Source organism: Trichechus manatus, unplaced genomic scaffold (assembly GCF_000243295.1).
Source record: "Trichechus manatus latirostris isolate Lorelei unplaced genomic scaffold, TriManLat1.0 scaffold00179, whole genome shotgun sequence".
Lineage (NCBI taxonomy): Eukaryota > Metazoa > Chordata > Mammalia > Sirenia > Trichechidae > Trichechus > Trichechus manatus.
In genome coordinates this window covers 1,721,099-1,748,554 of record NW_004444115.1, presented here as the reverse complement: position 1 = coordinate 1,748,554, position 27,456 = coordinate 1,721,099, and the positions used below count along the sequence as shown (strand labels likewise).

The 27,456-nt window shown below is 42.1% G+C and overlaps 1 protein-coding gene across 3 annotated transcripts; it reads left to right on the top strand.

Annotated features, from left to right (window-relative positions):
* Positions 1–27,456, top strand: AMMECR1L (AMMECR1 like). 3 transcript variants are annotated; one of them, XM_004387039.3, is made up of 8 exons: positions 1–377; positions 2,079–2,187; positions 17,180–17,624; positions 19,153–19,263; positions 19,843–19,957; positions 20,594–20,684; positions 22,228–22,324; positions 23,992–27,456. In XM_004387039.3, exons 3-8 carry the CDS (start codon positions 17,218–17,220, stop codon positions 24,101–24,103), a joined length of 933 nt encoding a protein of 310 aa, XP_004387096.1. In that variant the 5' UTR covers positions 1–377; positions 2,079–2,187; positions 17,180–17,217; the 3' UTR covers positions 24,104–27,456. The 3 variants fall into 3 exon arrangements, with proteins under 3 accessions (XP_004387096.1, XP_023597131.1, XP_023597132.1); XM_023741363.1 differs by having other exon boundaries at positions 2,079–3,735; XM_023741364.1 differs by lacking the exon at positions 1–377 and having other exon boundaries at positions 891–2,838.

The following is a 27,456-nucleotide window of genomic DNA, read 5'->3' as shown; positions in this document are numbered from 1 at the left end:
CGAGTCCCTAATCTCTATGGTTTTCACGAGTCGCTAGAGGGCGTGTGGTACGCTGGAGGACTCCCTACATTCTTCCTCCATTACCTCACTGCCTCCGGTGCCTGCTGGGATACCGGAGGACTCGGGTCGGAACTCGACTCAGTCCTCCAGCCGCCCGGGGAATACCTCTAGCGGTTCTTCCCGGCTGCCGCCGCCGCCGCTTCCTCCTCCGCCCGCCTGGCATTCGCCCCGCCCCGTCCGCGCCGCGCGTCCGGCCCACCTGCGGGCCCGCTTCTCTCCGGAGCCCCTATCCAGGCGCATGGCTCCATGAAGCAGGAGAAGGAGGCAGAGTGCGAGAGGTCCCGCCCGCCCCGGTTGCGTCTGGGCCAGAAGAAAAGGTGGGGAAGTCGGGCTACGCCGCGCCCTCCTCCCCGAGGCCAGGCCTCCCTCGCTCCGCCGCCGCCGTGCCTGCCGGGTCTCCTCAGCCCGTGGCGAGCGGAGGGACTAGGAAGGGTTCCCGGGAGTGGCTCTCGGAAGCCGAGGTCGGTTGTCTCGGGAAGTGGGTGCCCGGGGTCATGGGGCGAGGGTCCTGGGGCAGCGTACAGGAGAGGCTCCCAGGCGTCGGTGAAAGGCGGCGGGGCGGGGCCTGCGGGCCACCTGTCCCTGAGGAGGGCAGGGGGTCGTGAGGGCTTGCTGGGGTAGGGGGCAGACCGATGCCCCTGCGCCAGGCCGCGAGGCAAAGCTTCAGCTCCCTTTTCTATACTCCCTCCTGAAAACAGTCTGCGGTCTGTGTAAAGTTTGGTGGTCTACGGCGCCGCCTGGCGGCCCGCATCCGACCGTCCCGCTGCCCCCTCCCCCGCCTCGCGTCTGGATTCCACCCCCGCGACTCGGCCCTTGCTGCTCTACCGGTCACTCTGTCATCTCTTCGACTCCCCCCAGGCCCCTGGGCTCTCTTCCTCACACCCTCTTTTTTCTTGCCTTTCATCTTTTTCCTCTGCCTCGTTTGCTGTTTGCCAGCCTTTCCTTTTCTTGCTCTGTCTTGTCCTTTTCTGTCTTAACACTCTCCACACGCGCTTTCTCTTCCCCTTTTTTTCCAATCCCTCCCTCAGTCTCTCCGTCCTTTTCCACCCATAGCCCTCATTTCCATCATCCTTCCACCTTACTCTCTTTGGGTTTTATGCCTTTCTTCTCAGCCTGTGGGTTTTGCCCTTCATTCCTTGTCGTCCGTCATTCCTTGTCCTGATCTGAACTCCTTTCTTTGCCACGCTCCCTCACCCTTATCCCTCTGGGCCTATCTTCTTTCACTGCCCTCTCCTTGGATGGAGTGGGTGGAGCCTGGAGTCTTCTGTTTACTTCTTTGGGAATAGCTCAATTCTCTGGTACTGGGTTGGGAGGGGAGGGGCGCTGGAGAGAGTTGAAGAGATTTATCCAAGACTGAGAGTAAGGATGAATGGTTCTTACCAAAAATTATCTGCACCTGGGGATAACAAGGTGGCCTGTCCTCGGGGCCCTCGCTCTGGAATACCCAAAAACCATTGCCGTCGAGTTGATTCCAACTCATGGCGACCCTATAGGACAGAGCACAACTGCCCCATAGGGTTTCCAAGGAGCTGCTGGTGGATTCCAACTGCCGACCTTTTGGTTAGCAGCCAAACGCTTAACCAGTTCGCCATCAAGGCCCTGGAATAGTGTCCAGTAATTCTTCAGCATCACCTTTGTAGAAGACTTGAGAATATGTTTGTATTCTGAAACCAGTGGATAGCTTTGAAATGGTATATCCTGGCCTGAGAACAAGTTTTGATCTAAATTGGGGGAGGAGGGGTTTAATGCATGTCTCCTTCAAGTTCAATAAAGTCTTTGATCCTCAGTGTCTTTCCCTTTTATTGATGACATGAAGCATGAGGTGACTCAATTGATGGGACTGTCATTGCTTCCTTATATTTAGATTTTGAAATGTTTTGAAGTTCAGAGGGGCTGTTCTCTTTTTTTTTTTTTTTTAATTTCCAGAAGTTGTTTTATTGGCTTGTAATTTTTTCAAAAAAGTATGTCTTACATTACTTTGATTTTGTTCGTTCACTGCACCTGCATTTCTGTCTTAGGTACAGGAAGAAGGAATGGAGTCGAATGGAAGAAAATTCATTCCAGAGACAAAATAGCTCCCCTCCTCTGTTATAGCTGTTCCCTGGCAATACAAACTTTCTGCTTTCAGTGAGTAGTATTACCTTGGACGTATTTAGAATAGAATTTTGTTGTTGTTTTGGTTTTAGGCCTGTGCTGGGACTTTAAAATGTATGTGCTTCCTTGTATTTTTCTACTTCCATGAGGGGCTCCCAATGTTTGTGAAGTTCCTTCCACTTGATCTCTTAAAATAATTTAAGTATGCAAAGACAGAGGATTTACTCTAAGCCCCCAGCGTGGCCTAGAGGGTAACAAAGCCTTAAACTTCATATATGTTCTACTAATATAGATATATAATAAAAAGTCACCCAAAGATCATAGCTTAGAAGTTAGTGCAGTTCCTAATCAAGGTCAATTATTGAGCCTCTTTCATATGGTTATAGTCCTCAGAGATTTCTACAACGTTTTGCTCTAACTCTGCTATTGGTGATACTATCCCATCACAAATTTGAAAATAGTTAAAATTCTACATGTAAACTGTGAACAAAGTTATGGGAAAAAAATTTTATTACTGCAGCATCCCCTTGAATTTGTTAATGATAGTGTGCTGACATTTTTAAGACAGAGTTTTTCTTAGTGCTTTGCATTTCATTGGATCCTCATAATCCCTCTGTGAGGGAGACAGGGGACAAATGAAGAAACCAAGACCCAGAAAGACTCAGAAGGACACATAGGAAAGAGGTGGGAAACTCAAAACAAAACTTTTGACTCTTACATTCATATTTTTCTTAAGCCAACTTGACATGAAAATGTATAGTTCTACACGTTTTTCTAAATCTATAAATGTAAAAGGAAATTGTATAGGTAAATTGTATTCTATGGTGAAATTTTTCACATACCAAGTGTTTTGGATACGTGTATGTGTGTACTGTGGGGTTTCAAAAATATAGAAATGATTATTTGAAATGGTTACCAGAATGTTTGTGGGTTTTTCACCTATTTCCTGGAATAGAGCCATAAGTAGGCCAGAATTACAGCACAGGTGCCATTTCAGTACCCGTAATATAATTATTAAATTGAATTTCTGTTCAACACGGTGTCAAAGGAAACGACAGCCTGCTGCTTTCTGTGGAAGGCTTGATTTGAGCAGACATCTGGACGTTAAATGATAACAGAGAAAATGTAGAGAACTCCTTTTTGCTTTGCCTCTTTTCCACCTCCCAAATCTATTTTCTTTGTTATGAGGCCATGCTCTTCAGTAAGGTGTTTTGAGGCTTGTCTTCAAAAGATGAATCTAAATTTTTTGCACCTCCAGGCTTTTCTAGGTAATTGTTTCCAGGTTATTGTTTGAAATCTACCCCTATCTAACTACTTTGACACAGTAGTTTGATTAGTTCTCAGTACCTATAAAGACTTAAGACTATAACAGCATATTTAGCAAATTTAGTCTCTTTTTAGTCTGTATAAGCTTAAATGAGTACTCTAATAGACTATAATTCTGTTCAACTCTGCGACAGCCTGCGGTTCTTTTTTTATATTTCCTGGCATCTCACAATGAAAGGAACAGCAGGTGATTTATTAAAAGGCACTGCTCTCCAAAGAGGAAGAACATCAAGGTCATCAGAGTAATAATCCCATGTTAGTAACATGATTTTTACACTACAAGTTAGTCTTCATAAAACTCTGTTATGAGGGCATTTATTTTTCTAGAAATTGTAAAAACTCAAAACTATGGTATTTTTATAACTATAACCCTGCCTTTATTGGTAGGGGGAGTGATAGTGTTAATAGTAGATACTCAATAAGTAGTAGCTACGTACCAAACAACTGTGTCAGGTGCTTTCATGTTGTACTCATTGAATGCACACAAACAACCCTCTGGTAGCAGGAGCCCAGGTCCCACAGAGATGTGAGGATGTGCCCAAGTTTACACAGCTGGCACTTGACAGTTCAGAGTTGGGATCTCACACTGGACTATACCGCCACAGCCTAGTAGGCACTGCCCTCTGAAGATGGGAGCTGCTCCGGGAAAACGTCAGCTTGTGATTGCAAAGGGAGGAAGGCCCTCCTGCCCAGCCAACCACCTCAGTCAGGGCACCCTCACATCTTTGTCTCAATGCTTTTTTTTTTTTTTAATTGTACTTTAGATGGAGGTTTACAGAACAAACTAGCTTCTCGTTAGACAGTTAGTACACATTGTTTTATGGCATTTTTGAACAACCCCACGACATGTCAGCACTTTCCCTTCTTGACCTTGGGTTCCCAATTACTAGCCTTCCTGTCCCCTCCTGCCTTCTAGTCCTTGCCTTTGGGCTAGTATGCCCCTTTAGTCTTCTTTTGTTTTATGGGCCTGTCTAACCTTTGGATGAATGGTGAACCTCAGGAGTGAATTGATTACCAAGCTAAAAGGGTGCCCAGGGGCCATACTCTTAGGGTTTCTCCAGTCTCTGTCAGGCCAGTAAGTCTGGTCTTTTTTTGTGAGTTAGAATTTTGTTCTACATTTTTCTCCAGCTCTGTCCGGGACCCTCTATTGTGATCCCTGTCAGAGCAGTTGGTGGTGGTAGCCGGGCATCATCTAGTTGTGCTGGACTCAGTCTGGTGGAGGCTGTGGTAGTTGTTGTCTGTTAGTCCTTTGGACTAATCTTTCCCTTGTATCTTTAGTTTTCTTCATTCTCCCTTGCTCCCGAAGGGGTGAGACCAGTGGAGTATCTTAGATGGCCGCTCACAGGCTTTTACTCACAGACTCTACTCACCAAAGTAGAATGTAGAACATTTTCTTTATAAACTATGTTATACCAATTGAGCTAGATGTTCCCCCGAGACCATGGTCCCCTCAGCCCAGCGGTTTGGTCCCTCAGGGGGTTTGGATGTGTCTATGAGTCGAAATCGACTCAACAGCAGTGGGTTTTTTGGTATGGAGCTTCCATGACCTTGCCTTGTCAAGTTGTGCTGGCTTCCCCAGTATTGTGTACAGTCTTACCCTTCACCAAAGTTACCATTTATCTGTTGTCTATTTAGTGTTTTTCCGTCCCCACCCCTCCCCTCCCCTCCCTCATAACCATCAAAGATTGTTTCTTTTTGTGTGTAAACCTTTTCATGAATTTTTATAGTAGTGGTCTTATGCAATGTTTGTCCTTTTGTGATTGACTTCATTCAGCATGATGGCCTGCAGATTTATCCATGTTGTGAGATGCTTCATAGAGTCATCATTTATTGTTGCATAGTACTCCATTGTGTGTATGTATCATAGTTTGTTTATCCATTCATCTGTTGATGGGCATCTAGATTGTTTCCATCTTTTTCGTATTGTGAACAGTGCTGCAGTGAACATGAGTGTGCATATTTCTTCATATGACGACTCTTACTTCTCTAGGATATACTACTAGGAGTAGGATTGGTGGATCATATGGTGTATTTCTAATTTTATAAGATAGCACTGTATCATTTTCCAAAATGGTTGTACCATTTTGCATTCCCACCAGCAGTGCTAAGAGTTCCAATCTCCCCACAGCCTCTCCAACATTTGTTATTTTCTGTTTTTGTTTTTTTTTTTTTGACTCATGCCAGGATTGTCGGGGTAAGGTGGTATCTCATTTTGGTTTGATTTGCATTTCTCTAATGGCTAGTGATCACAAGCATTTCTTAATATGTCTGTTATCCACTTGAATGTCTTCTTTGGTGAAGTATCTGTCATTTCCTTTGCCCGTTTTTTAATTATTTGTCTTTTTGTTGTCCAGCTGTTGGATTTTCCTGTAGATTTTAGAGATTAGACCTTTGTCTGATTTGTAATAGCCAAAAGTTTTTTCCCAGTCTGTAAGTTCTCTTTTTACTCTTCTGTTGAAGTCCTTTGATGAGCATAAGTGTTTAATTTTTAGAAGATCCCAGTTACGTAGCTTATCTTCTGGAGTTGTGTGTTGTTAGTTATGGTTTGTATCCTGTTAATGCCGTGTATTAAGGCTTCTAGCATTGATCCTATTTTTTCTTCTATGATCTTTAGTTTTTGGCTTTATATTTAGATCTTTGATCTATTTTGAATGAGTTTTTGTGTATGCTGTGAGGTATGGGTCCTGTTCCATTTGTTTTGCAGATGGACATCCAGTTTTGCCAGCACCATTTGTTAAAAAGACTATCTTTCCCCCATTGGATGGACTTTGGGCCCTTGTCGGAGATCAGGTGACTGTAGGTGGATGGATTTACATCTGGGTTCCAGTTCTGTTCTACTGGTTAATGTATCTGTCGTTGTATCAATACCAGGCTGTTTCGACTACTGTAGCTGTATGTATACTAGGCTCAGAGGTCAGGTAGTGGGAGTCCTCCTACTTTACGCTTCTTCAGTAGTGCTTTACCTACCCGAGGCTTTTTCTCTTTCCATATAAAGTTAATGATTAGTTTGTCCTTCTCTTTAAAGAATGTTGTTGATATTTGGATTGGGGTTGCAATGTGTTTATAAATTGCTTTGGATAGAATTGTCATTTTCACAATGTTGAGTCTACCTATCCATGAGCATGGTATGTTTTCCCATTTATGTACATCTCTTTTGGTTTCTTGCAGTAGCGTTTTGTAGTTTTCTTTGTATAGGTCTTTTACGTCCCTGGTTAAATTTATTCCTAAGTATTTTATTTTTTTAGGGGCTGTTATAAATGGTTTTCCTCATTCTGTTTATTGGTGTATAGGAATCCAACTGATTTTTTTATGTTTATCTTGTATACTCCTACTCTGCTGAATATTTCTGTTAGTTCCAGTAGTTTTCTCATGCCAATACTTATTTTAATAAGCATTAGCAGTTTATGGGAAGTGGTTTATACTAATTCCTGAAGTTATAAATCATAAATGCTCTAGTGGGTTGCTCTTAAAGCACCCCCTTCTTCAAAATGGAAAAAAAAAATTCTTCTCAAGTATAGTTTAAATTATATGACTTATCAAAGGAAAGCTTTGAGCCACCTAAGGTTCAATGAGAGCAAAAATTGTTCCTTGGTTATAGCACCTGAGGCCAAGTCCAGGACTGACCAGTTATTGGTGACTTTCAGCGAAGAAGACAGCTGCCAGCATAAATCAGACCAAGAAGTGAATTTACATGATAGTTGACCTAATTTTTAGAATGAATTATCGACATTGGCGTTGCATTTTTCTATAAATAATTATTAAACCATCCTTTGGTTTAGGCTGAATACAGTTGGCATTGTTGATAAGAGTAGATACTTGTAATTCAGTCACGCTCAACTTTGGAGACACTCCACGGTCAGCACTTTCCAGTGGAACCAAAGATACAAAGATCAGGTTGTGCCATAATCATTTTGTTTATAAAAAAGACAAACTTAAGTAAAATTATTAGATCTTTAGATAAAATTCTTGGTAGAGGCTATTTACTCAATCAGTAATTTGTATGTTTTTATGCATACTGTATGCAGGACACTGTGTTGTCAGGTGTTGTGAGAGATAAGACATAAATGCTACCTGGTCTCTCAGACTAAAGGCAATGATGAGTTCAGTGCTGGCTGGAATTTTTAAGTGGCGTTATAAGCCACCCAGCCCAGAACAGCAAAGCATTGCTCAGTTTCTCCCCAGAGAGAGAGGGAGAGTCATGTCTGGCTGTTTTGTGGAACCTAACGAAGTTCAGGTCCCCTCAATTTGTTATAAGTCAGGTAGAAGGGAGAGGTTATCCTATAAGGAACGGGAAGATGAGGATTCCACAGCATAACTGAGGAGAATGTGGTGACCTTTTCAGCAGAGAGGAGACTTGATTTTGTTTGACAGTTGCTAGGTAGGGAGGCTGAGTAGTTCTTAAGTGAAAAGATACCAATGATTCCTATTGTTTCTTACAACTTCTTGTTAATTATGGGTATCGTCTCCCATCTGGTAGAAATTCAGTTTTTTAACTATTTCATTCTCATTGATTGTTCTGAAATGGGCAAATAGTAGGAAAATGAGATCACTGCTGCCCTGCCCACTCTTAACGTGGCCCTTGAGTTTAGTTCAAGGCTTGAGAGGGTCTAAAAAGCAAGGGTTTTTACACCTGATTGCAGTTATTTTAAATGAAACATTGACTTAACAGTAAGCATTAAGTTGTTTGTATTATGATCAAAGAATCAGGTGTATAGGGTTTTGAGGAAGGATGAGAAGAAGTTCATACACAGTTTTAGAAGAGGAAGAGTATGTCATTAGGGTATTTATTTTCAACTGGTTAGTCTGTTGTATTAAAATGCTATTACTCAGAGGTATCTTATGCTCTCCTGTCAGATGCTGAGTCTCTGGAAAGAATATCTCTTTGATCATTGTAGGGCAGTCCTAGGAACTCCCACCAAATGACTGGGTGTGACTATGCAGATGAGGACTTGTGGCCCACCAGTGTGATTGGATAGCTTGCTAATAATGTAAATAAGGTACATGGCACCCTTGTGGGTGTGGGACTATGCAGATAAAGTATATGGAACCCTAACTAAGGGATTGGTCAGTTTTGCCATCCTGCTAGGCTTAAAATGAGCCATTCCAGAGGTGGAAAGAGGGACCTCATAACCACCAAGAAAGAAGAGCCAGGAGTGGAGTGTGTCCTTTGGACCAGGATCCCTGCGCTGAGAACCTCCTAGATCCAGGAGACAGACAGAGCTCTAACACTGGAGACAGCAAGAAGCAGCAGCAGAGAAACTGCGGTAGCAGAATCAAGAGACTGGCAGGAAACAGCACGGTGGGCTTCCCAACCCATGGAGCGAGAAAGCTAAGCACCTTCGGGCAGGAGGCTTGCTGGCACAGTGCCTCCAGGCACTTGTCAGAGCTAGGCTTGTCAATTTACAGAATGAGAGAGCTGAGCGCCTTAGGGCAGGAGTCTTCCTGGTAGAGTAAGGTGCCTCCAGGCACTTATTGGCAGAGTTAAAAGAGCAGAGGCTCAGGCCAGAGAGTCATGCCTGCGGGCACGGCTGAGAAGAGGCTGTCCTGATCGAACAACTATCTCCTGAACATTCCTGAACGTGAATTGTAACCTGTTACTTCGCTGATAAACCCCATAATCGTGAGTATTGTCTGAGTTCCATGTGAACATTACAGTGAATTACGAATCCAGCAATGAAGTAGAGAATGCCATAAGAGAGACGATTGGTGTCAGAATTGGTAAAAAGGTTGGAGGGTGGAGGTATGTCTGACTTCTGCCTCATAGGAATCGGCCTTGGGCTGTTGATCTTGATCCTTTTTCCTTCTTATGAAGTTAGAGGAGGTTAGACACCCCTGCTGTGCCATTTTTAGTTTCCCATTTTGTTATGTATAGCTAGAACAATTTCAGACCTAAAAAACAAAGTTTTAAAGTGTGATAGTGGTTGAAGCCTTTTACTGTTAGCACACTGATTTACTTCACATTCTTTACCTGTAGTTCACTTAATATCTGCTTTATGCTGGTAGATAAGTAAAATATTGACTTCCTTTAAAAACAAAATAATTCAGTAGAGGAATGGAAGATGGAGTGATGGGTGGGATATAGATGAAGTAACATTGGCCGTGTGTTGAAAATTATTAAGCTGGGTTTTGGATACTAGGGGTTAATTATACTATTCTTTACTTTGTTCATGTTTGAAGTTTTCCACAGGTTTAAATTTATGGAATAAGTTTTTAAAGAAAAGCCTTCTAATATGTATGTATATTTTATGGATGGATTTTTAAAATTAATTTAAAATAATGAGGTAAAATTCACATAATCTAAAATCAACTACTTTAAAGTTGAACAATTCAGTGACATTTAGTGCATTCATAATGTTGTGCAACCACCATCTCTGCCTGGGTCCAAAACATTGCCATCACTGCAAAGTAAAACGCTTTACTCATTAAACAGTTTCTTGGATTCCGCCTCCTCAGGCCCCTGGCAACCAGCAGTCTGCATTATGTCTCTATGGATTTACCTGTTCTGGACATTTCATCTAAATGGAATCATACAATATATGGCTGTTTGTACTTGGCTTCTTTGACTTAGCATAGTGTTTTAAAGGTTCATCCAGGTTGTCACATGTATCAGTACTTCATTTCTTTTTATGGCTATGTAATATTGCATTGTATGGATATACCACAGTTTGTTTATCCATTCTTCCACTAATGGACATTTGAGCTATTTCCACCTTTTTGCTATGGTGAATAGTGCAGTGTACATGCACTTGTTTGAGTACTTGTTTTCATTTCTTTTGGGTATATACCTAGGGGTGGAATTGATGGGTGATATGTTAATTAACTTTTTGAGGAACCACCAAACTGTTGTCCAGATTGAACTATTCTACAAGCATTTCAGTTTGTCCACATCCTCTGTCAACACTTACTGTTTTCTGTTTTTCTGATAATTAGCCATATGTCTTAGTCATCTAGTGCTGCTATAACAGAAATACCACACGTGGATGGCTTTAACAAACGGAAATTTATTCTCTCACAGTCCAGTAGGCTGCAAGTCCAAATTCAGGGCGTCAGCTTCAGGAGGAGGCTTTCTCTCTCTGTCAGCTCTGGAGGAAGGTCCTTGTGATGCATCAGTCTTCCCTTGGTCTGGGAGCATCTCAGCTCAGGAACCTCAGGTCCAAAGGACACGCTTTGCTCCTGGTGCTGCTTTGTTGGTAGTAAGAGGTTCCCATGTCTCTCTGCTCGCTTCTCCCTTTTATATCTCAAAAGAGATTGACTTAAGACACTACCTAATCTTGTAGACCTCATCAGTATAACTGCTGCTAATCCATCTTATTACATCATTGTGATAGGATTTCCATAAGGAAATCACGTCTGATTACGAAATGGTATACAATCATACAATACTGGGAATCATGACCCAGCCAAGTTGACAGATATTTTTGGGGGACACAGTTCAATCCATGACAATATCCTAGTGGTATCTCATTGTAGTTTTTATTTTCATTTCCCCAGTGACTAATGATGTTGAGCATCTTTTCATGTGCTTGTTGGCCGTTTTCATATTTTCTATGGAAAATGTGTATTCAAGTCCTTTGCTCATTTTTAAAAAATAATTTCATTTCTTGTTTTAAGAATACACACAGCAAAAACATACACCAATTCAAGTTTCTACATGTACAATTCAGTGAATTGATTACATTCTTTGACTTTTACATCCATTCTCACCCTCCTTTTCTGAGTTGTTCCTCTCCCATTAACATAAACTCACTGCCCCCTACGGTTCCTGTTTAATCTTTTGAGTTGCTGTTGTTAGTTTGATCCCGTATAGATAGATCTTAAAAGAGCATAATGCTCAAGGCAGACATTTTTTTACTGGTTAAGCTAAACTACTCTTTGGTTTTAAGAAGACTTCAGGGGATATTTTTGGTTTAAGGTTTAAGGATTATTGCAGGGCAGTAGTTTCTGGGGGTTCATCCAACCTCCCATGACTCCAGAAAATCTGGATTCCATGAAAATTTTAAATTGTTCTATATTTTTCCCTTTTTGATTAGGATTCTTCTGCAGAATCTTTGATCAATATATTAAGTAATGATAGCTAGGCACCATCCAGTTCTTTTGGTCTCGTGCCTTTGTCCATTTTTTAATTGGATTGTTTATTTTTGAGTTGTAAGAGTTCTTTATATATGCTGGATACCAGGCCCTTGTCAGATATATGATTTGCAAATATTTTCTCTCATTCTGTAGATTGTCTTTTCACCTTCTTGATAAGGTCTTTGATGTACAAAGATTTAATTTTGATGAACCCCAATTTTTCTTTTGTTGCTTGTGTTTTTGGTGTCACGTTTAAGAATCCATTGTTAAATTCAAGGTTTTAAAGATGTACCCTTATGCTTTCTTCTAAAAGTTTTATAGTTTTAACTTATATTTAGATTGTTGCTCTATTTTGATGTTTTTTTTTTAACGTATGGTGTGAGGTAGGGGTCTAACTTCGTTCTTTTGCGTATGAATGTCCAGTTGTCTCGGCACCATTTGTTGAAGAAATTATTCCCATTGAATGAACAAAAATCAGTTGGCTATAAATGTCTGACTTTATTTCTGGACTCTACTAATATATATATATTTAACATTTTATTGTGCTTCAGGTGAAAGTTTACACAGCCAGTTATTTTCCCATTCAACAATTCATGCACAGATTTTTCCATGACGTTGGTTGCTGTCCCTGTAGTGTATCAGTACTTTCCCCATTTCCACCCTGGCTTCCCTGTTTCTATCCCTCCAGTTTCCCTGCCCTTCTTTGCCTTCTTATCTTTGTTTTTGGGCAAATGCTGCCCATTTGGTCTCGCATAGTTGATTATTCTAAGGAGCACATTGCTCACAGGTGTTTTTGTTTATTTTATAGGCCACTCTGTTATTTGGCTGAAAGGTGACCTCCGGGAGTGACTTCAGTTCCAGGTTAAAAAGGATGTCTTAGAGCGATAGTCTCGGGGATTTCTCTAGTCTCTGTCATTCCAGTGAGTCTGGACTTTTTTATGAATTTGAGTTTTGTTCTACACTTTTCTCCCATTCTAACCGGGACCTTCCATTGTGTCCCTGGTCAGAGAGGTTGCTAATATATTTTTGATGTAGAATGTTTCTACCTCTGCCTTTGGACGCTAACTGATACTATAAATTGAATTATTTGCCCAGTAGTCTCCAGAGAAATGCTTGGGCCTAAAGAACCACAAGATTTTGGTTCATTCTGTTTATTTCAAACCCTAGTTTGAAAGGGCGTGGGGAATTGTTAAAATGTAAACCACTTGATATCACTTGTGATCATGTCCACTGCAGATAAGTGATTGTATGCGGTATGTATGCCAAGCCTTCTAGACTTGAATTCATTTGCCTTGGCACAATTTGGAAATCACTTCTACTGTTCTGTTACGGGGTATTTCACCAGTCAGATTGCTAGTATCATCTGCTAAGAAACACTGGAGTTGGTGCCACCATCTGGTGACATTTAGCTCTTCTTACAGGTGTGATTTGGCAGAGGGCTCATTGGAATGAGGAAGTTTTAATTTTTAATTTTGTGTCTGATTCTTTCAAGTTGGGCTGTAAAGGCAGGGCACCTCAGAGCCTTGCTGGCCCTGTTAAAACTCTAGCTCTTGAGTAGTCCTGCTGCTTCATCCAGCATGAGTCCTAAGCCCCCTGGCCACAGTTATGCACAAGGTAGAAGGTTTAGTGAGAGCTCAGAGGCCAGTGATTATGGACTCAAATGACAGTTGTGGGGTACTGATAATTTTCAGAATGGTGGCTAAGATGTTGGTTTTGAACTTGTTTTTTGTTTTTGTTTTTTTATTCTCCATTTTTGTTGGCAAGATCCTATAACCTATCAAGTTAGTTTTTGGTATACTCTATGATGTATACTAAAGAATTTCATTTTACTTGGATACACAGTCAACACCTGTGGAAGCAGCAGTCAAGAAATCAAATGATGCTTCGCATTAAAGTGTTAAAAAGCAGAGCTGTCACCTTGAAGACTAAGGTGCACCTGACTCAAGCCATGAAGTTTTCGGTAGGTGCATATGCATGTAAAAGCTAGACAGTGAATAAGGAAGACCGAAGAAGAGTTGATGCCTTTGAATTGTGGTGTTGGTGAAGAATATTGAATATACCACGGACTGCCAAAAGACTGAACAGATTTGTCTTGGAAGAAGTACAGCCAGAATGCTTCTTAGAAGTGAGGATGGTGAGACTTCATCTCACATACTTAGGTCATGCTTCAGGAGGGACCAGTCCCCTGGAGAAGGACATTGTGCTTGGTGAAGTAGAGGGTCAGCAAAAAAGAGGAAGACCCTCAGTGAGATGGATTGCTACAGTGGCTGTAACAATGGGCTCAAGCATAACAACGATTGTGAGGATGGCGCAGGACAGGGCAGCATTTCATTTTGTTGTACATAGGGGTTGCTGTGAGTTGGAACTGACTTGAGGGCACCTAACAACAACATAATGTAATTTTTTTTGCTTATCATGCCTTTAGGAAAAGGACTGTGTCCGGTGGATATTATTGGCAGGCCTCATTCTTCCTTGTAGCTTGGTGGGATGACCCAGGCCTTGGAGTCTGAGATAGATTGTGGTCCAAACCCTAGTTGTGACACTTAGTGGCAGTGTGGCTTTGGGCAGGTTTTCCTGCTTGTTAAGCCTGAGGTTCCTTATCTGTGAAATTATGGTAGCATCATCTTCCTGGCAGAGTGGTTAAGGGGATTCAATGAAAGCGTGTTTGAAGAGCGCTTAACTCTGTACACGCATTGAGTACACAGCAAAGTCCAGCCCTTAAGGGAGCTTCCCTTCTAGTGGGAGCAGTCGGCCTAGAGCAGCTAAATATATTGATGTTTACCAAGTGCCAGGCAAGGTTTTATGTACTTTACATACGTTAAACTCATTTAATTGTTATAACCACTCTATGAGGTAAGTGCTATTGTTACTCCCATTTTGAGGAAATGAGTCATAGAGAGGTCAATCCTGGAAGAACCAGGATTTGAACCCAGGTCCTCTGGCCAAGGAGGCAGCATTTTTGACCAAGATATTATGCTCCCTTTCTTAACAGTAAACATGGCACTGACATGCTTAAACAACAAACAAAAACCAAAACCTAGTCATTGGAGGCTTTATTGTGTCAAATTTACAAGGCTTTGTCAAAAAGAAGACCGTTTCAAGCTAGACATCAAAGTGTGCAAGCTGTTATCCTTTGGCTACAGACAACCTTCATCTCACTAAGAATTGACCTATATGTGTGTTTTGCTGTAGATAGCACATACGAAGAACGTTAACAAATAATGTCTGTGAAATTTTTCTCTTTTAACCTTAAAGGTCCCTGGGTGGCACAAATGGTTTGCACTTGACTACCAACCTAAAGGTTGGCAGTTTGAACCTACCCAGTGGCACTGCACAAGAAAGACCTGGCAATTTGCTTTCGTAAATATTACAGCCAAGAAAATCCTGTGCAGCACACTTCTACTCTGTAACACGTGGAGTTACCATGAGTCAGAATTGACCGACTATGGCAATGGGTTTTTTTTGTTTTTTCAACCTAAAATGACAAGTTGTTTTAGTATAAGTAATGACTTTGCAAATGAGTATGCAGATATCTATTTAAAAGGTTGTAGAATTTACAAGTGAATACTGTGTTGTAGAGCAATGCCTAAACAGGCAATTAATGTTCTACATATCTATATCACAACAAAAAATTGAGGTAAGATAACACAATTTTTTATACACAATTTTTTTTCAAACAATAGCATATATAATAACTTGAGAGAAAAAATAATTTTCTCAAGCTAGCAGAATTTTACAAACTCTAATTTACCAACATTAAGTAGGATCTAGTTAAGAATTATCTTAGGTGAAGGGAAGGACAGCCCACACTACAGGGAAAGTCAGCACAACTAGACTAAACCAAAGCTAAGAAGTTTCCTGAATACAGTCAAACACTTTGAGGGACAGAGTAGCAGGGGTGGGGTCTGGGGACCATGCTTTCAGGGGACATCTAGGTCACTTGTCATAATAAAGCTTATTAAGAAAATGTTCTGCATCCTACTTTGGTGAGTGGCATCTGGGGTCTTAAAAGCTTGCAGGCAGCCATCTAAGATGCATCACTTGGTCCCAACCACCTGGAGTAAAGGAGATTGAAGAACACCAAAGACACAAGAGACAGAAAGGGCCACATAAACCAGAGACTTCATCACCCTGAGACCAGAAGAGCTAGATGGTGCCCGGCTACCACCAATGACTGCGCTGACGGGACACAACAGAGAGTCCCAGATGGAGCAGGAGAAAGGTGGGGTGCAGAACTCAAATTCTAGTAAGAAGATCAGACTTAATGGTCTGACTGAGATTGGAGGAACCCCAGAAAGCATGGCCCCTGGATTCTCTATCAGCCCAGAACGAAAACAATTTCCGGGGCCAACTCTTCAGACAGGGATTGGACTGGACTGTGGGACATAAAGTGATACTTGTGAGGATGTACCTCTTAGCTCAAGTAGATACAAGTGACTAAATGGACTGCTGCTGTCTGGAGGTGAGATGGGAAGGCAGAGAGGATTAGGAACTGGTTGAATGGACATGGGGAATCAGGGATGGAAAGGAGGAGTGTGCTGTCACAGTATGGGGAGAGCAATTAGAGTCACATAACAATATATGTGTAAATTTTTCTGTGGAAAAAAAATAGTATCTAGTTTCCTGATTCTGTTAAGTATTGACACTTTTCAGACAACAGAGAAAGGGCCTTCATGTTACAGCTGTACATTTTACCTTAGACTTTTTGAGGTAGAAAAATCCGTAAAAAAAAAAAAAAAAGTATCCCCACATCCCCTTCACATCATCAGATGGGACATGCTGCCTCTCTAGTCCATCTAATGCCATCTTTTGTTATGATGGATGGCTTTGTATCTGTCTGCCTCTCTATGACAGGGCAGGAATGGCTACCTCACAAAAGGACTGGGAGGTTTGGGTCATTTTTGTGAACAAAGGTTTATACTAGGTTGCAGTTTTTGTGTATGGGATCTTGCAAGGATAGAGACAAGTATAGAAATGGGAGTAAGTTCAGAAGAGAACCAAAAATGATGAGTAAAGCATTGGAGAATGAGAACTGTGAGGACAGAATGGTGAGAGCCTTGTGTTACAGGTGGGCTCTTGTCAGAAAGACAGCTAACTGATTTCCATCTTCTCTAGGGTTTGGGGCTACAACTACACAGATGGATTTAGGTTAGTGATAAACTGCTGAAAGGAAGTGGTTAACAAGGAAAAGTATGAAAGTTTTTTGGAGTGTTTTCAAAAGTAGGATAGTTGGATCTGGGGCCTACACTTAAGTAGAGAGGGCAGCCTGATGAAGAAGAGTCTGACAAGGTCAAGTGTAGTCTTCCATTTAGTCTCTAAATGTCCTTATTCAGCTTCCAGCCAGCTGCTGCCCCACCCTTCCTTCTGACCTGGGGATTCTTGCCTGCCATCATCCGTGGTGATCATAAGCTTTGTGGAAAATAAAAAATAATTCCCCTCTAGAAAAACGTTAGGAATCCCTAGATTGAGGGTCTTTTATAGCTCCGTTACTCTGTGACTGTTTGTGACCAAGTGAACTAGAGGTTTTGGGGAAAAAGAGAATCTGGTGACTCTTACCCTTTGTCTTTGATTTTTGTTTTTTGCTTTTAACTAACCATTCAAATTAATGAACTGTTATATTTTTGGTTAGGGTTCTGCAGCATTCCAGACCTCAAGCACTGAATCAGGATGGGAAAAAGACGTTGTGTTCCTCCACTGGAGCCCAAGTTGGCAGCAGGTTGTTGTGGGGTCAAGAAGCCCAAACTTTCTGGAAGCGGAACACACAGTCACGGGAACCAGTCCACAACTGTGCCTGGCTCTAGTACAGGACCTCTTCAAAACCACCAGCATGTGGACAGCAACAGTGGACGGGAGAATGCATCGGACTTAACTCTGGGACCTGGAAACTCTCCCATTACACGAATGAATCCCGCATCGGGAGCGCTGAGCCCTCTCCCCCGGCCCAACGGAACTGCCAACACCACCAAGAACCTGGTGGTGACTGCGGAGATGTGCTGCTACTGCTTTGACGTGCTCTACTGTCACCTCTATGGCTTCCCACAGCCACGACTTCCTAGATTCACCAATGACCCCTAGTGAGTAAATCAGGCACAGGGGACAGTGCAGAAGGCATGATGTCATCTTTCTAGGTCATTTTCTTGAGAGGGTCAGCTGCTTATAAAAAGCTGTGACATCATTTGAGCAAAGGGTAATAGGAATAGAATGCTGAGAAACGTCCAGACAATATTTAGAGCATCCCCTGGATTCAGTAATGGAAGAAGACCAGGTTGCATTTGAAGAGCACTAATGCTTTTTGTTCTTTGTTTTAAGGAGGTGCTTTTGAAAAATGCATTGATCTAAGATCATCCCTCACCTGTTAGTGCCATGCTGAAACTGTATTGAGCAGGATATGGAGGGCATATGAAGGAAGGTCCTTGTTGTTTGGAGATGTTACACACACACAAAGCTAAGAGTACTACAGGGGAGGTTACTCCTGTGTGATGATGTTAGAGAAGGGAAACTGGGGTGACAGTTTAGGGAGTGTCATTGTGGGATGATATCGTCAGGAAAGTCCTGGCTGAGTAGGTGGGAATTCTCAGCATGGGTGGCGTTAAGGGTCATCCATGCAGAAGAGGGACACAAGTGTGGAAGCGCAGGTACTGGTCCCAACCAGTAGGGTTTAGGGTGTTGTACTCAAGGGTTTGTGTTTCCTTCCTGTAGACAGTGGAAGCCTTGAGGGGTTTTTGCATAGGTTTTGGGATAGTAACTCTGGCTGAAGTTCTCCTGTTTTAGTGGAGGGGAAAGACAGAAAGTTGGGAGATTTGCTGTGAGCTTTTGTAACGATCAAAGAAATAAATAACTTTTAAAATATAAGTTGGTTTTTAGCAGTGATTAACTCAAAAATATAAGTGGTAAGGACATAGGGATATGGAGTCAGGCAGGAATTTTAGAAAGCAGACAACTCTGTAACCTCTTTCTAAAAAATCTGCCACCACCAACCACAGCAGCCATAGCCTAGTCAAGCATGACTTTGGCCTGGAAACAGAAATTGGCAACTTCTGCTAATAAAAAACTTTCTTGAGAAGACATTGATTTTCCTTTCTGAAAATTTATGTGGCAAGAGATACTTGTAGTTGCAAGGGACAGACATAATCATGGGAAACAATGTGGTGTTGCAAAGGAAGCTTGCAGATAAAGCAGGGAGGTGTCCAGGTCAAGTGTGTCATAATGAAGTATGGAGCTGGGGAACGTGGATGGTCATAGAAGTAAAATAAAGAAGAGGAGAAAAACATGGAGAAGTAGAAGAAGGGAAAGTTGAGTCCTGGCAGAAGAGAAAAATAGTGCGTAAAATGCATGTCAGAGTGAATTCAAGTTGTCAGCCTGGAACATAGGAAAGGCAGCACACAGAGCTTTTCTTCATGCCACCCTGCAAAGTTTTCCTCTCTGTTTCCAACCAGGGGCTGTGCAACTTCCAGAAAGGCAGAGAGTCCTTCAGATAGCCGCCAACTCAGAAAACAACCCTCTTGGGGAATAACGAAATGAACAGGGACAAAGCCTAAAGGTTTTGTTCTTCTACATGATTAATTTGGGGCTGGAGAATGTTTTGTGTTTTCCTTTTTTTAGTCCGCTCTTTGTGACATGGAAGACAGGGCGGGACAAGCGGCTTCGTGGCTGCATTGGGACCTTCTCAGCCATGAATCTTCACTCAGGACTCAGGGAATACACGTTAACCAGGTAATGACACTAGCCATTAAGAACTGTGGATTACAAAAAAAAAAGAACTGCGGATAAATTTACTAGAATTGGGAGCAACTGACTGATTTTGTTTCTAAGTAATAAATTTTCAGCATTCTCCTTTTGGTAATAAGGAAATATTTAAAAAGAAGCCCATTGCCGTCGAGTCAATTCCAACTCATGGTGACCCTACAAAGACAGAGTAGAACTGCCCCGTAGGGTTTCCAAGGAATGCCTGGTGGATTCCAACTGCCAACGTTTTGGTTAGCAGTCAGACTCTTAATCACTACGCCTCCAGGGTTTCCCATCAGGAAATACAGGGAGTTTTAATTCGGTGAGTCGTTTAGTTAAAGTTTAGTCAGTTATTAGCATCCAGTTGTTTTAGTATGTTAGTGTTGTTCTGTTGATAGATTTTCTCCACATACCAAGATTCATAAATACCCAAGTCTTAAGTTTCTCAGTAAAGAAGAAAACCTCCATAAAAAAGTAAAAAAGATTCATAAATGTGTGGACTTTGTGGCTCCTGGTGTTGGCCCGTGACTCCAGAGCAGCCTCACCTGTGTTTTCTGTACCTTCCAGTGCACTTAAGGACAGCCGATTTCCCCCCCTGACCCGAGAGGAGCTGCCTAAACTTTTCTGCTCTGTCTCCCTCCTTACTAACTTTGAGGATGCCACTGATTACCTGGACTGGGAGGTGAGAACAGCCTCATTTGGAACTCTGCATCTCTCGTTGCATTTGGGTTCGGGTTAGTACATGGTAATGTATCTCCTTCATTGAGAGAGGGTATAGAATGTGGAAGTAAGATTGGAGCCAGTTGTGGGAACATAGGTGACAGAAAAGGTGCTGCTATATTAGGAGTAGGAAAAAATGTACAGGCTTTCTTCTGCTTCTCCCATTTCTTCCCAATCTGCTCTTTCCCACATCCTCCTACCATTGCCTAATAAGAAATTATAATGGGGATAAAGGAAAAGAACTCTCTTGGTAAGCTCTTGAGTAAAAGTTATTAGGAGTCAGATGTGAAGACTCATGAACCCAAAGAAAAACATAGTATGTTCATTTAATGGAATAGGTGATAAGTAAAATATTCAATATTGGATAAACTCTTGAAAGACTTTATTTCTACTACCTCTTACTCTCAGAAAGGTGGCTCCACAGAAACTTGCACCTGCACTGAGGCTGAAATGCCTTTGGCCTCTGCACCTCAGAGAGAGCCTCCTTTGCCCAAACCTAAGTCACCTTGGTGCAGGAGACAAGGTCAATTTATGTGTGGGTGGTTGAAATCCCATTAGAATAAGTAAATTCCATTTACCTGGTTGTGTTTTTCTGTAGGTAGGGGTCCATGGGATTCGAATTGAATTCATCAATGAAAAAGGCATCAAACGTACAGCCACATACTTACCTGAGGTTGCTAAGGAACAAGGTGAGTTGGGTGAATGGGATTTTAATAAATAATACCATTCACAATTTTGCCAGTTAAGCACAGGAGAGTCAAGTGCGCCATCTTTCAGTCCAAATGCAGCGGAGAATGAGTGCTGCTCTTCCTAGAGATACGTATCAAATTCCTATAGAACTAGGAGGGAACTCCCAAAAAAGAGCTCAGAGCTAAGAAAAGAAAAGGGTAAATACTTCTTATTCATCTGCATGTTTCAAACACTTTCACTGAATGTTTTTGTTTTTTGACCCCCTAAACTGCAGTGGTAGTTGTAGCAAAATTGCAGCCACCAACTAGACCATGTTACGGAGTTCATTACAAAGGGAAGTTGCCCATCTCTGGATTTTGAACCTTTGATCGTACATTGTTAAACAGTGTTATACTTGGCAGAGGGCAAAAAGTAATCCCTTTTGTTTTCTAAAGAACAGTAATTATTTTCAGTAGTTAATAAGTTCTTATTAATGGGACATTAAAGGTAGGAAGTGAGTTGGGCAAGTTTTCTCTTTAAAAGAATATCTAGAAAAATACCTTTAAATATTGCTTGTGCGTTCTATGATATGTAACCCAATTTTCTTTCTTTCTTGGAATTAGTCTGTTTTTGAAAATAATACATGAAACTCAGTATTTGTTGGGTGTGAACCTGGAATAGAGAAAATACCCAGTTAAGTGTTTTATCAGTGAACTACTTATATGGAAGGCATTGCCTTGTTAGTTTCCATTCTGGTTATATTTAAACTTTTTCAAAAGCAGTGGCATAAGAAGAAGCCTTTTAGTCACCTCTTTGAAGTCAGAACGCTAACACATTTCTGTACAAGGAGGCATACCACAAGTGTTTGTTAATAGTGAGATGGGACAATAACTTAGGTAAATATCAAATAAACTTTTGGCATTTGAAAGGTGGTTGAGAAAGTATAGTAATCTAGGGAGGTTTTTTGTTTGTTTGGTTTGGTTTCAATTTGATGTATTTGATTTTATCCATTAAGAATACATAAGAACAACAACAGTATATAAGTATATGAACAACTTTCCCATCCTTCCTAAAGAAACAGTTCCTTCCTGCCATTAGATTCTTTGTAATAGAAAACAGGATTCCTAGAAGTCATCAAACTCTTCTGGAAAGCCACACAAAGGAATAAAAGCTGCAGAATTCTAATTGTTTCCTCCCACAGAACAGCCCTGGGTACGAGGACTAGGCCAGTTGGCCCATCTAAATTGGGACCGTGTTTGTTGGTAAATGATTACACTTGGGTAACAAGAATGACAAGAATGCTGCAGGAGCTGGGAGCCTGGGGACAACAGTTATGGCATGTGCTGGGCTACCATGTCATGTTTCAGAGACTCCACTGGACTGTCAGGGAGGCAGGCGAGGGCTCCAGGTACGTGTGGGCCAGTGCCTGGGGTTTCCTCTGCCCACACAGATGTGGCTACTTCTCGAATCCCATTCCTCTCTCCTCACATTGGCCCTATAAAAACATGTCCCACTCTTGTGTGATCAGGTGCTGACCTCTGGGTGGCTTCTCTTCCTCCTCAGACTGGGATCACATCCAGACCATAGACTCCTTGCTCAGGAAAGGTGGCTTTAAGGCTCCAATTACCAGTGAATTCAGAAAAACGATCAAACTCACCAGGTAAGCCACTGTCTCATTTTCCTTGTCATTTTAATTTAACTGGGCTTAGAAGGAGGATACTTTTGATGGAAAAGGGAAGAAAAGAAATTTCTCTGCTAATGTCCCTGAATTAAAGAAGTTTGGGTGAGGTTTAAGCTCTGAGGAAGCAGTGGCAGCAAACACAGACTGTCCCACAGCACCCTGTGCATCTCCACAGCTAAGCTGGTACCGGAGTTGGAGCAGGGTGTGGGCTGCTGAGCAAGTGGCGAGTGGCTTTGCAGGGCCCACTTGGTTACAGGGCTGAGGGCAAGGAGTGAAGTTGGGAGAGAAGGCTCAAAGTGTGGAAGTATCAGTTGAGCTAGTTACCTCCTTACAGCATGAGCAGTCAGGTGGCAGGGCATAGTCAGAAATGCTTTTACCAGAAGTTAGAAGGAAATGCCTCCACCGATTTGGGTTGAATACTTCTACGGGGAGGCTGCCTAGTATAATAGAGTTCTGGAGGACTTGGGGATCTAAACCTCAGCTCTGCCATGTACTAGCTGTATGACCTAGGCAAGTTATTCAGCCTCTCTGAATGAAGGATAGGAGGAGATAAGATAATGTAAGTGGAATTTCTAGCCCAGGGCCAGGCAACATGTAGGTGGTCATTAGATGTCAGTTCTCTTCCCATCCCTATTGACATCGGAAATACTGAGGGGCTTAGTGTCTGGGCCTTTGTGGCCTCCTCATCTGTAAAATGCTGATAATCATATACTAACCTCACAGGTCTGTTTGGAAGATAACCCAGTGTTTTTGAAATGCTTTGGATTCCAAAAGGAAAAAAGAAAAAAAAGAACACTTCAAATACAAAGCATTATTATTATTATTATTATTATAATTTATTTGAACAGCCATTTCCCTGTCAAAATTCAGGAATAATCACCTTGCAGTGGAGGAGTGATTACAGTGGGAAAGAGATGGCTCTGGGTAAGGATTGTCACACCCAGCTCCTGTGGTCTGTAGTAGGCTCCATAGGTTTGTAACACCCCATGCTTTGCATCCTGACTCATGGCTCTTTCCAAGAGCAAGGCCAAAGTCCTCTGAATTCTGTTCTGATGGCCCTGTGATATGACATATTCATTTGGGAATCGAGACCTGTTTTATATAGCCCCAGGATCCTTTAAGCTGCTTCATCAGAATTTGACCCAGAATTAGGTATCTGTGCCCCTTTTAGTTGTAAATAACTTATTTGTTGTTCTTCTGCAAATTGAGGTACATATTGTTGCATTTCTGTCAAATTTATCACATTTTAACCTGAACGTAGATATGCAGTTTAAACTGGGCTTTGGTGCAGCCATCTTCCAGTATACCACCCGTGTAATTCGACATTGAAATTCTTCATCCAGACCCCAATAGCAGATTGCTTACGAGCAGATTGCTGATGATAAGCATATGTAGCGTTTAAAGGTGGGATGTTCTGAAAATACATTCTCAGGTGTGAATTGTGATTGTGCTTTTTCATCTTGTTCATTTGTAATAACAACATTGTTTTCTTGTGCTGTCTTTCATTTTCTGTAAGTAAGATTGCTCTTGGTCTTTTCATTTTATTCTTTCAAAATATAGAATAAGCTTTTGGTTTTCGCTGCTGAGTGACTCTACAAAATGAACTGTTTGGGGTTCCTAATATTCTTTCCTGTTTCCTTATTCAGGTACCGAAGTGAGAAGGTGACAATCAGTTATGCAGAGTATATTGCTTCTCGTCAGCACTGTTTCCAGAATGGCACTCTTCATGCCCCGCCCCTCTACAATCATTACTCCTGACACACGGCTGCATGACCAGTCCCACCCCCCTGTGGCCGCCAATGGCTATGACATCATTGGAGCAGATGCCTCCTCTTCCTGGTCCAGTTACTTTTATTACTGCACCATTTTATGATGCTAGCTTCCGTTGCCAAGTCTGCCTCCAGCTGACTGAGGGGGTGGGGGGGTTCCACTGAATGAAACCGAACTTGAGGGGCCCAAGCCTTATCTCAGCCTTTCCTCAATATGGGGTTCAGTTGGATTGGGGCTCCTCCATGATTAATAAGATTTACTATGTGGGTTCAGAAGACCTTTGGCATGCAGGTGCCACTGGTGATTTGCTGCATGTGTGTTGGCCACATAATGGAAGCTGGAATTAAAGATCCGTGAAGGCTCACCCCACACACACCCCTACAACCTCTCCAGATGAAGTAGGTATGTTCCCCTGGCAGTCTGGGCAACGGAGACCAACAAAAACATTTTTAGGTTGTTTTAAATTCCTTTTTTTAAACTTCCAGTTTATCACATACCAAGAATTGATCACAGCCTCCATGTTTCATAACCGGACACCATGTTAGGGTTGAGCGTGGGCACCATGAGTCTTTTGAGGCTCCTGGACAGAGACCCACATCAAGATCGGAAGCCCTTTGGTTGGCGTTGCAGATCTCATCATTGCTCAATAAGCCTTGAAGGTTTTAAATCTCATCCTAGTATCAGTTGGATTTTCTGGCATTCTTCCTACACTGAGTCTCCTGGTATAAACAGAGCACTGTGGTGTAGCCTGCTGAGGAATGGAATGGAGATGCCCACAGGAGGGCATGATGTCATCACTGCACACATGTGAAAGGAGAGATCTCTTCCTTACTACCAGGCTACCTCACTCTACTGGTAGCAGTGCCTATAGCTGGACCTAGGTTCTCAGAAAGCATAGATAATTCAGACAAGCAGCTTGGTTGGTGTTTTATAAGGACACATTGTCATAGGAGAGAATCCAGGGTCTCCAAGCTGTTTTTCTTTCCAGGCAAGCATTCTGAAGGACCTTTAACAGGGGAGTTCCTGCAGGACTTTAGAACAAAACTGTAATTAAACAAGGTGAATCTTTATTTTGCCTAACATGCTGGGAATCTTCACCCCACCAAGGGAAATTCCTGAAACTCATTTTATTCAAGATCACTCAAACTTTCATGTGACATACTTCCCTTTCCCATTGTTGCTGATTTCCAAATATCTGTCAGCAAGTGTCTCTCCTTTTGCCTGTTCTTCACTCATTTGGTGGCAAAGCTATAGAACTAGGGGACTTGGAAGATGCTTTGGAAACATTGTAACAGAGGCACTGCTAAAATGATTCACAGGAAGAGGTGGCCAGTTGGAAGAAAGGATCCTAAAGATGTTAACACTGGTTTTCAGCAACATGTTTAGAGAACTCGAAGTGGATTGGGTTTCAACCCAGCGAACACATAATGTTTTGATTTAGTATATTTGTTAAAGTTTATGTGGTGATAGTGTGGCTTTCCGAAATGGGCAAGTAAGTCGAGCTCTTTTGAGTTTCCTTCTGCTGGGAATGGGGGAGGGGGAGCAGGGGCACAATGTGAGAAATGACATCGTGCTATTCTAGGCATCACTGTCTTGTTTCTTGGGAAAAAGAATGAAAGGGTGAGTGGGTTTGCTTGGCACAGTCCTCTGCTCTTCGAGGATGTGGGAAGTGCAAGGGAACTGTGGGGCTGACATCAGGACACCCGTGCCAGGGCACCCGTTGTAACTGTGCTAGGCTCTCTCCTGCCACTGTTCCCTTGCAATGTTGATGAAAACCCCTTGAAGATGAAGGGATCACTGAATGATTTCCTGCTGCTGAGAAGAATAAATCAGTCTTGTACCATGGCTTGATGTAAGGGTGGTCAGCTCTGGACTAAACCATCCACCTCCAATTTGTACAACAGTATTGGTACATAGGGCTACACTCATTAATGTTCAAGTGTTCTACGTTAAAAGTTGTGTTTAATTTCTAAAGATTAAAAAAGCAAAAAAATTGGTGCTAAACTTTCACCCGAGTGCGCTCAGTGAGACTGGTCATGCAAGCATTTACAGTGCCATGCTCTTCACGCCTGTTTGTCTGTATAAATGTCACCCTATTTGTCTTCCCCAGTGTAGAGTTTGTTTTTTATTTTATTTTATTGAGTGTGGGATAGGATACCTGCCATTTAAGAAAGTGAACAGAAAAAATTAACCCATGAAATGGGGTGGTGGGGGGGAATCAGTGCACAAGAATCAGGCTGGTTTAAGCCCAGCACCACACTGAAGGTGGGCTCTGGTTTTTGGAGTGAAGAAGCCTTACTCCCTCCACATTTCCTCATGCTCCACACAAGTCTAGCAATGGGAATGTGCTCGTTCCTCTTGCCTTGCCAAGGGGACTCAGGAGTCAACCAAGGAAAACTCTTTGGCCCTGTAAATAATGGCACTGTCAGTGTCAGTCCTGAATGGGGCCTAGTCAGGAAGCGGTCTGGAAGCGTACAGTTATGGTCACCTCATGAACATGCATGGCAGGTGGCTCTCAGGAAAAATACCAAGTCTGGATCATCCATGTGGCAGCTTTGCATAGGCAGATGACAGCTCTGAACTGGAACTGAACCGCCTTGCACATGCTTGACCAAATCAGTGATGAGGGTGGCCAGATAATGGGGTGTGATTGGTAGGCTTAAAGAAAGGGTCTGTTTTTTTGCTTAGTATTTCCTTTGTCCTTGGGCTGCTCAAGCTGAACAGTAGGTAACCAGTTTTCAAGGAACCAGCCCAACTTTGCTGGCTTGGTTCAGAGTTTGTTTCATCCCTAGCTGTGAGTGCCTTTTGGTCTGGAAAATTGGCTTGTCTTGTAATACCCACAGCTGGGACATTCTCTGTAATTATGAATTGTCCTCATTTTACATTAAAAGAGAATGATCACTAGAGTTTGTCGGTGTTGGATTGTTTCACTGTGAGGTTCTTAATCTTTTTCCCTTCATAATATTAAAGCAACTCATGTTAGAGACCCTTTTAACAAGAAGGATTTGTAGTTGAGATATATTTTATTGTTATAATGTCATCTATACAAAAGTCCTAGGTGTTGATATTTGCACAAGGTGTGTTTTCCATATGTGAACATCTACAATTACACTAACTGTTGATGTTATTTTCTACCGGAATTCTGGAACCTAGGAAACTATGTTTTGTTTTTGTTTCTTTTCACTCTCATTTCCCTGAAGCAAGAGACTTTGTATGGCCTTCAGTACAAAGACTTCAGACCAATTCTTTGTATTACACTTGGTTGCCTCTTGGCTATATAACTTCTGAGTGCAAATCATTGAACTCTTTAACAAAGTATTGTAGAGAATAAATCATAATGG

Bases quoted from the DNA above. Each gene is read 5' to 3' on its own strand.
- AMMECR1L (XM_004387039.3), top strand. From the start codon at position 17,218: ATGGGAAAAAGACGTTGTGTTCCTCCACTGGAGCCCAAGTTGGCAGCA. The intron at 20,685-22,227 runs GTGAGTTGGGTG...CTTCCTCCTCAG, and splicing joins TGAGGTTGCTAAGGAACAAG to ACTGGGATCACATCCAGACC. The intron at 22,325-23,991 runs GTAAGCCACTGT...TTCCTTATTCAG, and splicing joins AAAACGATCAAACTCACCAG to GTACCGAAGTGAGAAGGTGA.